This window comes from Copadichromis virginalis, linkage group LG22, assembly GCF_057382275.1.
Source record: "Copadichromis virginalis isolate Kocher_CV1m ecotype Utaka linkage group LG22, C_Virginalis_male_GT1.1, whole genome shotgun sequence".
Taxonomy (NCBI): domain Eukaryota; kingdom Metazoa; phylum Chordata; class Actinopteri; order Cichliformes; family Cichlidae; genus Copadichromis; species Copadichromis virginalis.
The window spans coordinates 36822298-36833127 of record NC_140638.1 but is presented as its reverse complement, the minus strand read 5'-3'; the positions used below and the strand labels follow the sequence as shown (position 1 = coordinate 36833127).

The 10830-nt window shown below is 42.9% G+C and overlaps 1 protein-coding gene across 1 annotated transcript; it reads left to right on the top strand.

Annotated features, from left to right (window-relative positions):
- The first annotated feature begins 280 nt into the window (after positions 1 to 280).
- Positions 281 to 9562, top strand: tmem200b (transmembrane protein 200B). Its single transcript, XM_085445706.1, has 2 exons — positions 281 to 616; positions 3292 to 9562. Exon 2 carries the CDS (start codon positions 3342 to 3344, stop codon positions 4575 to 4577), a length of 1236 nt encoding a protein of 411 aa, XP_085301832.1. The 5' UTR covers positions 281 to 616; positions 3292 to 3341; the 3' UTR covers positions 4578 to 9562.
- Positions 9563 to 10830: the final 1268 nt, after the last annotated feature.

Here is a 10830-nt window from a genome sequence, read left to right as displayed (position 1 = left end):
CTGATGTTCTGCTAATGTGGACTCGGACTACAAAAGTTTATCAAAGCGTTACAGAGTCCCAGGACTATGCTTTCATCTGTAGATCATTTGATCCAAAAATCTAATCCATCACCTGGTGAAGCTCTTAACTCGGTGCTGAGGTGTTTAATCTGTAACATCTCATTTTTGGATGGTAACCTTTGAAGTATCCAGCACCTCTGTGAGCGCGCCCACGAGTCCAGGACAGCACAGAGAGGAGAGTGTTAGTGCAGCGTTATAGGTGCACCCGAACGGCTCCCTGTGACTCACACCTCCGCTACTTGTTGAGGGACGCTGCTGCTGTCACACGAAGCACCCGTGCGCACCTTTATTTTCAAATCCGCGTGCATGCGTGCGCGCGCGCAGCAGGGCTGCTTCCTGCTCACTCCGCGGTGCTGGTGCATGGAGGCGGCTGGGCTGGGCTCTGCTCGGCTTGTGTCCGGCGGAGTTGACGGAGTCAGCGCGGTGTCCCTGCTGCGGATATGTGGGAACGGGTTTAGGGCTGGGCTCGATTCAGCCCTTAACCTTATTCGGAGTCATGCGGATGTCGGGTGTCTTCAAACTACCACCGAGCTGCAACAGGAACTCCGAAATCCAGGCAAGTTCACAGAAGCGTCGGAGTGTGTGAGTGTGAGATTGTGTGTCTGTGGTGGTGCAGTCGGAGCAGCTGGGTGACATGAACTCTTTCATTCTGTGGGTCGGTAACGGTGCCGTGAGCTGCTGTGTTGTCGGAGAGGAATGCAGCAGCTCGGTCATCAGACACATTCCATGTCTGTACAGTGTCAGTGCAGATAGTCCGGCACGGCACGACAGTGCATGGCTATCCGTAGTTGAGGGACGCCTTATCCCAGTCAGTTGATAATGCTGTGCTGATTTTCACCACAGCATTATTGCAGCTGCTTCATTTCCCTCCGTCTGGGCTCCACGGGCTCAACAAGCTGCTGCATTTGACTGACACGGTTCCACCCGTGTGCACCAGCGAACGCTTTCGCATTTGTTCATTTTCGTCATGTATCACAACTTGTGGCTTCTCGGGAATTGAATTGATCCAGACCAGCTTCCTCTGCCGGCTGTAAACTGCAGATGCACCGTATGACTGGGTCAATGACACACTGAGTGTGGGCTTCCAGAGCCACACTGTAGAGAAAGTCCTTTCCAGCAGACGTTGCGCTCCTGTCTGTGTCATTCCTGCGTAATTACATGACCACAGGGTAATCGGAGTTCAGCGCATCATCCGGATCAGGCGTGCATTTACCGTCATGTGCAACCATGCAGCATATCACACCCTCACCGACACAAACTTGTGCCACAGCTGCTGAATGCAGTCTGCTGCTTCTCTCATTTTTGTTACTGCAGCGTTAATCCCACGGCAGAGGGGAATACAGATGTGTGTGTGTGTGTGTGTGTGTGTGTGTGTACTGGTCAGCACATTTATTTAATACATGGAGATTTAACGACATTTGGTTATCACATGAGCAGGGGATAGCTGTGATGTCATCAGTTGATCATTAAGAGAAAATGATCTGTTCAAACTTTTAATGTTTGATCTTATAAACAGAAATCTACCAGTCACTGTGTAATATTTACCCTGTGTGAAATCAAAGGCCCGGCCTGACGTCAGCCACTAACTCGTGGCACTGGATGTTTTTGTGTTGCCTTCTGAATGTCGTCCTCATGATTAACTTCTTCACGACTTCCTGTGTCTGTGGCCTCGGATGAAATGGTGACATGACTTTTTTCCATAGTCAGATTCTTTAACACTGACAGCCTGCTTACATCTCACATTAAGGCGTCTGTACTGATAAAATACTTTCCTGATTGTTTGCATGAATGAATTCATTGCTTTTTCATGTAGGACGCTATTGTAGGGATTGTTGATATAATATCTAATATATAATACAGTTGTTAAAGAATTTAATATCACTGGGAAGTTCACTTGAACATGACAGTATCATTGGGCACAGAAATGTGTGTTTAATGCATGTACTCTTTATTACTAAATACACACAGGCTCTTCTTCATGAACAGAAAGGTTTTGGGTCCTGCTGATATCCACCCTTTCCTCACATTTTCCCAGCAGGCGGTAGTCAGTCTATTGTAGATGCCTCATCTGAGCTTTTATGATAAAATCAGCTGCCTGATAAAACAAGTTCAATGAGAACACTGAGACTGATGTCGGACATTAATGTTTCTGTAAAACGTAAACAACAAGCTGGTTCGCTCTATTTTATGTTTTATATACAAGTCTTTCCACAAAAAGCTGGATGTTGTCTGATGAACCCATATTTTATTCACAATAAAACATATTTAACGTGTTTAAGAGGTCAAGAAAGTTGAAAAACCCAAGGAAACGTATCAACAGACAATAGGCAGGTCAGTGCTTAAGTAAAAAGAATTTGCAGTACAAACACGAGACGTGCAGTGGTTTCAGAACTGTAGCAATAACGTACTTAATGATGGGTTAAGGTACCCACTCTTATACTTGATTAAGAGCAGGCACCCTCATATGTCTTTAAGATTTAGAGCTGAGTGCATTATTACTTTGTGTATTTGGCACTCTTCTTAAGCATTCACAGAAGGACAAAGGGAACATTTTACGCTCTTTGGTGCATGCTGCAGTCACTGCGACTGGCTTTTCCATTTCACTTTTCTTTGTTCATTACTGTACAGGAACTTAGGAAGAACAGCAAATATGTGAGTGCTTCTGTACTTTTGTTTGTACCTCATTTAATTTACAAGCTCTCCACAGATGTGGACGTTTGAAGGTTTTGGTGATTAACTCTGGGGAAAAACCCACTGTCAGGTGGCCAGTAACTACAGTGAGCTCTGGCAGGTCTAAACATATGAATAAGTAAATACTAAAACTGAAAAATACTCCCATTACAAAATATTTTTGAAGGCCTCTTCAAATATTATTCATTTCAAACATTTGCCCCCGTGTCTGTCCTCAGGCTGCCATCTCTGGTTTTCTTGTGCAGTGATAACATGAAGGTTTAGATTAGCATTAATTTTGGCATTAGCCTTTGTAGCCCGAGGACTGAGAGCGTGACAAAGGTGGGTTAGTGGTGTGTATCACTGTCTGCTGCAGTTTAACAGTATCACCAGGGAGATCCAGACCGAGCTTCACTCAGACAGCCACAATGAACGTGTTCACTGTCACCTCAGCCACCATGAAAAAGTTCAGACATCTCTGTACTGTGAACATAGTTGCAGCCATTGCATGTGTTTGAATGAACAGAGACATTAACTCTTTACATTTCCTCCTTCCTAAAGCACTCTGACGGGTTGTGACTCAGACCAAGAGCTCTGGACTAATCTGTGCCATGAAGACCAAGAAATCTCAAGCAGTTAGGCCAAGCTCACCTGCCTGCCAACCAAAGTCTCGCTTCACCTTACGAAGTAGAAAGAAGAAGGAGAGGTTGATCCGAGGCAAGCTTCGCATCCGCTCCATGCCTGGAGCGTTCCTAGTGCTTGGCGTGGTTGTGGTGGTTGTTGGCACTGCTCTGGCTGTGGCAGGATACTGGCCCTATCAGATATCAAGGTCGTCCATCCTGGGAGCTGCAGATGGGGAAAGCGCCTCTGAATCACAGACTTCCGGCTGGAGTCTGGGACCCAAGGGCTTCCTGTCCACAGCCAGTCTCATTCACAGTGAGAGGATGAAGCTGTTGGGACCAGTCATCATGGGGGTGGGTCTCTTCATCCTCATATGTGCCAACACTGTCCTGTACGAAAACAGGGACAGAGAGACTCAGATGCTGCTGGCCCAGATGCGCAGTGTTATCTGCTCCGTGTCTGCGGCTGTGCCTTCAGCTGACCTTAAAGAAATAGCAGCAGCCAATTCGATGGCCAAACACTACCAGTGGGTTAGCAGTCTACCAGCTGCCCATCTCAACATTCTCTGTCTGCAGCAGCTGGCCACCTCTGAGCCCCTGCTCCAGAGCAGAAGCACCGTAGACCAGGGGCACAGCATGGAGGGTTTCTACCAGCAAGCTGTTCTTCCGATGGAAGGCCTCCACCACCAGGAGTCAAAGCCTCCGTGTTCCGCCAAAGCTTCCCTCTCCAGCTCATGCAATTCCAGTCAGACTGACTTTAATGCACAGCTGGGTGCTAAATGTGAAGAGAGAGCCAGCTGCAGTTCACACACTGGCCCACTTGTTAAGACCAATGTGTGCCTGGTATCTGCAGGCTCCATGTCCACCTTAGGGGTGGATGAAGTTGATGTCCCAGCTGCTCAACCAAGGCGCTGCCACAGTATGAGCTACAGGACTAACCCTTACACAAAGCGAACTGGTAGGTGTATGGAGAGAGAGCACATTCAGGCAAATCAGCTTGAAGTCACTCGTATGGAGGCGAGCTCACAGGTTTGTGTAAACGTTCTTGGACAGGTTGCCGATTCTGCAGAGCAGACTCACCAAAGCTGGCCTCGGCTAGATCTGGGCAACGGCAGACGATACCTGAAACTGGAGAACAAAGAAGACTCGGTGGAAAAACTGCTGGACCAGTTGGAGCACCAGTGCTCTCAGGGGGATACAAGTTTTGGATCTGGGCCTTTCCAGTGATGGCTGCAAACCCAGAATGGAATAATTATATCTCGATTTGATTTTAGTTTTCACTTCTGTGCAGGGCAGAGAATAACCGAGCCCAGGAATATTTGGAGTACGGCATTTCTATGAGCTCTTTCCCAAGCTTCAGTGGAGTATTGATACACAGCGTTTGCTTGGCTGGATGTGGCAGATGTTTTCTATCATTCAAGGAGATGAACAATATACATCCCCTACACTGATGCAGCTGAGGGGATCACAGTGTTTACTTCTGCTGTTTGGGTTGGCAGCATTGCAATAAATCAACTTGTATGTTGCCAAAATGTGTTTGCCTGTTTCTGGAACACAGCATGCACACAGTAAAAGGAGAGAGACTGTTTACACTGTGCAGTCAGTTCAGAACCAAACTACTCGGACTCCGGAGTCCATAAAGAGAAATGCAACCAGTGTATGAACATGGGACTTTTTTCCCTATTCCAAATGCAATGCATGACAGTGATGTACAATATGCAATATGTTGCATCTCAATTCTTATGCAAGTGATGTCATTATTGGTTTTATATGCATAAGTAGTAACAAATGGTTATTCTGATTTAAAACAACTTGGATCTTATTCTCGTGTGTGTGTGTGTGTGTGTGTGTGTGTGTAGATAGGTGTATACCCATTTCCTACAGAATCGGTCATGATAACATTGTGCCAAACATCAGAAGACCAGCAGTGTCAGCCTGTACTTCATGTTTGCTGTTCTAGTGTGTTACATTAAGCACATCACTGATAGCTTCAAAATGGACCTTTAATGTTAAAAAACTGCAACAAAGAGCCAACACCCGATCCTGCAGCTGATGACTGTTGACTAATTTTCTGTTATTTTAGCTACTCCATAAAATGCAAAACATAACATTTTAATTACATGTGTCTTCATTAAGGTTTGATGTCTCGTTATTTACCTTTTAGAGCAGTTCACAAACATTTAATAGTGGTTTATAACCCACGTTAATCCACATTAACATTTAGCAATGGCTGCTTGGGACTATAAGATATTTGTTAAATGATTGTGTATGAAAGCAAAGTGCTACTAATTTAGTAACTAGTCTGTCTGATCATTTGGTTAGTGTTTTTGTCATGACTAAAAATGGTGACCAAACCTATGACAATAAGATCCAAGTTAACAAAAAGATTATTGAAGGAAGAATTGTTTGTTGTGCTTCTCCTGGTGAATGCAGTATCATCTTGTAATGAATACAGGGATGCCCCCTTCTTCTGGTGTCCAGTCGACTCTTTCATAGTGTGCCCAGTATTTATGAGGAGGGTGACCAAGCCCCCACACATCTTCCACTCTCGTCACATCATCCTTTGATCAATGGACTGAATGGATTGTGTGGACAAGGCAACCCTGCGACTCCACTTAGATTTAGTAAGGTTGCTGTTACTGCATACAGCTGGGTGTGTGTCATAGAGGAAGAAGACGATGAATTGCAGTCTCCTGGGCGCTCCTTACGTGCAGATGTGCAGGGGCCATCGCTCCATGTTCCTTTGAATCAACACTACTCTGCTTTTCTTTTTGTCTGTGCTGCCTGCTCTGTATGCCACATGTATCTACATGCATACCAAGCAATATGTGCAGAACAACCACTGACTGCCTTGCCCTGTGCTGGACACCAAATTATATAACATTACCATTCCCGTGTTATAAATATAAGGCAAAGCAAAAGTAACATCTTTGCTGTCATCTCATTTATGCACACTGTCCTCTCTACACATATCACTGACAATCCCATTCTTCACAGGAGACCTTGTATATTAAAAACATAGAACTGGGATCTGGACTTTCGCATCCCTCCCGAAATCCTCCAGTTGCAATTATCCTCAGCAAAGCCTGATGTATAGCTCCATATCCCTCCCCTCTCCTTAGCTTTTATTGTTCCTTCAGGGCAGGTATGCAGTCCCTCATGATCTCCTCTTATTTAATTGGTCGTTTACAAGATGGCCTCTAGGTTTCTAATAGCTCATAAAGCTAGCAGGCAGGACCTCCTGCGCTCTGTGGCAAAAGTACAGGAAAGTAGAAAATTACAGAGCTGCAAAAAGGTGTAGATGTGAAAAATGAGATCATAATTTAGAACTTTTGTGCCAGACATTGGGTCTTGTTGTCATTTGCTCAACTGGTCTCTGCAAGCTGTCTCCACACTGCCAACCAAAGCAACGAGAGTAGAGGCTTCTGGAGTGAATGGCTTTGTTAAGCATTCAGCATTCAGACACAGTCATTTGCACATAATTGTTACTGTCCATTAGCTAATGTAGCCAAATACATTAGGATCTGGGAAGCACTGAATAGCAGCATGTGCACAAGAGCTGAGTAATTATTACCACACCAGCACATGTCAGTTGTGATTATACTGGCTTCCTGTTAAATCCAGAATTCAAAATCCTGCTCCTCACATACAAGGTCTTAAATAATCAGGCCCCATCTTATCTTAATGACCTTGTAGTACCATATCACCCTATTAGAGCACTTCGCTCTCGCTCTGCAGGCCTACTTGTTGTTCCTAGAGTATTTAAAAGTAGAATGGGAGGCAGAGCCTTCAGTTTTCAGGCCCCTCTTCTGTGGAACCAGCTTCCAGTTTGGATTCAGGAGACAAACACTATCTCTACTTTCAAGATTAGGCTTCAAACTTTCCTTTTTGCTAAAGCATATAGTTAGGGCTGGACCAGGTGACCCTGAATCCTCCCTTAGTTATGCTGCAATAGACGTAGGCTGCCGGGGATTCCCATGATGCACTGGGTTTTTCCTTTCCAGTCATCTTTCTCACTCACTATGTGTTAACAGACCTCTCTGCATTGAATCATATCTGTTATTAACCTCTGTCACTCTTCCACAGCATGTCTTTATCCTGTCTTCCTTCTCTCACCCCAACCAATCACAGCAGATGGCCCCGCCCCTCCCTGAGCCTGGTTCTGCCGGAGGTTTCTTCCTGTTAAAAGGGAGTTTTTCCTTCCCACTGTCGCCAAAGTGCTTGCTCATAGGGGGTCATATGATCGTTGGGTTTTTCTCTGTATGTATTATTGTGGGTTTACCTTACAATATAAAGCACCTTGAAGTAACTGTTGTTGTCATCTGGTACTGTACAAATAAAACGGAATTGAAGTTCTTTCATCCCATCAGTTTTAAGGTAAAGGGTTTTTTTTGCTGCAGCTTCTTGCAAATCATGTTACTGCTATCCCCTAACGGAGCAACTACAGGTGTTTTAAAGTGAATGTGGCACGTAGCACTTAGGATTTTTCCCCACTGGGATGTTGTGACCAAGTTGTTAAACCAGCATTTGCAGCTCTCAATTCGGAGGAGAGCAATAAAAAAAAAGAAAAAAAAACCTAAAAGCAAACAGGATTTTTACTACACAAGATTGCAAGCTGCAACTTTCTGCTGCAGTGAAAGCTGTGAAAAAAGCCAAGTACAAGCTCGGTTTCAAAAAGGCTGGGACACTCTAAATGTGAATAAAAAACGGTTCATGGGTCAACACATTGTATTCACAATAGAGCACAGAAAACATCAAATGTTTAAACTGAGAAAAACGTAAGGTTTTAAGATTGTCCAACATGAGATTCTAGCTGCAGTCCTGGGTCTTCTGTGAAGTCATGCTGTTGTAATAGTTGCAGTATGCAGTGTAGGACTGTCTTGTTGAAATATGCAAGGCCATACCTGAGAAAGATGTCTGAAGGAACATATGCTGCTCTAACACCTGTATATGCACCTGAGCATTGATGCTGTTGATCCAGACAGGCTTTGTAGCTGAGCCCTGAAAACAAGCTGGATGGTTTCTGGATCATTTTTACCTGTGGCTTCTTTGTAACGTACTTGCTTCTTCATGGAAGTCACCATGCCGTTAACCCACATTTATGTACAGCATGAGGAGCTGCATTCAGACAGACATTGATGTCTTTAAGTGTTCCTGAGCCCTTGCAGTGATTTCCATGACACAGTCATGCCCGTTTTTGATGGATTAACGCTCAGAGATCGCGGACATTCAATATTATTTTTTGTCCTGGTCCCTTGTGCACAGAGATTCCTCCAGACTATCAGGATCTTTTGATGATATGTACTCTAGATGATATTCAAAGTCTTCACAATTTTATCTCAAGGAGATTTATTCTGTAATTGTTCCACAATTTGTTCACAGACTGTTGAACTGCTGCCCATCTTTGCTTCTGAGAAACGTATTCTATAAGATGCTCTTCTTCTGCGCGGGTATATTAGTGGCCTACTGCTAAATAACCCAGTCAGATGCCACACGTTCATCCAGCTTTTTCTTTTAGGCACTCAGTTTCCAGCCTTTTGTTGCTCTTTGTCCAAAATGTTTGAGAAATGTTGAAACATGAAATCAAGTTGAAAATGAGCTCATTTTTCATGAAATAATAAATCAGAATCAGAATACTTTAATAATTCCTAAGGAAATGATGTGGGTTACAGTCACTCCAAGACAGTAACAGTAACAGACTGCTATTCACGCATCTATTCATTTAAATCTCAGTTAAAAACTTACCTGTTTGACCGAACATTTTCAGTTAGTGCACATCCCCTATATTTTACCCTTATGTTATTTATCTTCTACTAATGTTCCGCTGTATAAATACCCCCACCTTATATTTATGAATACCCAGTAATTTTATCTTCTAAACTATGCTCTAATGTTTTATTTCTTATTTTGTCTGTACTTTTTTGGGTTTTTTGTTGTCTGTTATAGACTTTTATCTTATATCTTATGTTTTAATCTTGTTGTGAAGCACTTTGGTGTACCTTCGGTTTTAAATGTGCTATATAAATAAAGTTGTATTGTATTGTATTATATTGAATAATATAACTAGTGACATTAGTTACACCAGATTATTAGCATAAAAACTAAAACCAGTAAAGTAAAACTGTCTTGACAGGGCTCTAGACTAACTTTTTGCCATGGGCGTGCCGGTACGCCTAACTTTAAAAAGTTAGGCGTACCGGCACAAAAGTTAGGCGCACACAAATTTTATAATAATTTATATAATGTGCTTTTTCAGCATTCAAAGATTGATGACACCGTGTCAGAGCTGGCTATGAATTTCAGAAGCATCAGGCCTTAACTTAACAGAAAAGTTAGCAACAGTTCTTTTCCTATTACAGCTACATCCACTTCTGTCCTGCCTAGGCTGCTCACTAGGGCTGGGTATCATCACTGATTTCTATAATCCATTCGATTCCGGTTTTCAAAGTCCCGATTCGATTCAACTTAGCCTCAGACAGTCAGAAATATTATAATTCTGATCATTTATCAGCACTGACTTCATCAGAATTGTGAACATCACAGCAGATGCCTTTGTGTGAAAGTAACTGAGAATAAAACAGAAAAACATGAAGGAGATTTTCCTGGTCTGGCTTTTTATAGCAGATAACCTTAAAAATATTCTACAATGTTCTGCATATAAAGTTTAAATTTCTTCAGTACTGAACAACAGAAAAAATAGGCTTTCTTGTCCGAGGTCATTTAAGTGAAAAAGAAAAAGAAAAGAAAAAGACAGCAGCCGACAGCGCTGTAAACAACGGTAGACTGGTGGGTAATAAGGCAAGGCAAGTTTATTTGTATAGCACAATTCAACAACAAGGTGATTCAAAGTGCTTTACAGAGACATTAGAAACAAAAACAAATAAAAAGCATGATTTAAAATTGATTAAAACAAGCAAACAAACAAACAAACTAATTAACAAACAAACAAACAAAACAGTATATAAAATCAAAACAGATAAAATCAGAACAGTAGATAAAATCAGTAGTTAAATGTAAGTTTTGAAATTTAAGCTTAAAGTGTGGATTTGGTGCTTTATTCAAATGCAGCTGAGAACAGGTGAGTCTTCAACCTGGATTTAAATAAACTGAGTGTTTCAGCTGATCTGAGGCTTTCTGGGAGTTTGTTCCAGATATAAGGAGCATAAAAGCTGAATGCAGCTTCTCCGTGTCTGGTTCTGACTCTGGGAACTGATAAAAGACCGGATCCAGATGACCTGAGGGATCTGGAAGGTTCATACTGGGTCAGGAGGTCATTGATGTATTTTGGTCCTAAACCATTCAGAGCTTTATAGGCCAGCATCAGAACTTTAAAGTCTATCCTCTGACGGACAGGCAGCCAGTGTAAGGACCTCAGAGCTGGACTGATGTGGTCCACTTTTTTGGTCTTAGTGAGGACTCGAGCAGCAGAGTTCTGAATGAGCTGTAGTTGTCTGACTGATTTTTTTAGGTAGACCTGTAA

What these genes read in the sequence shown, in the direction of transcription:
- tmem200b (XM_085445706.1), top strand. Translation starts at nt 3,342, where the DNA reads ATGAAGACCAAGAAATCTCAAGCAGTTAGGCCAAGCTCACCTGCCTGC.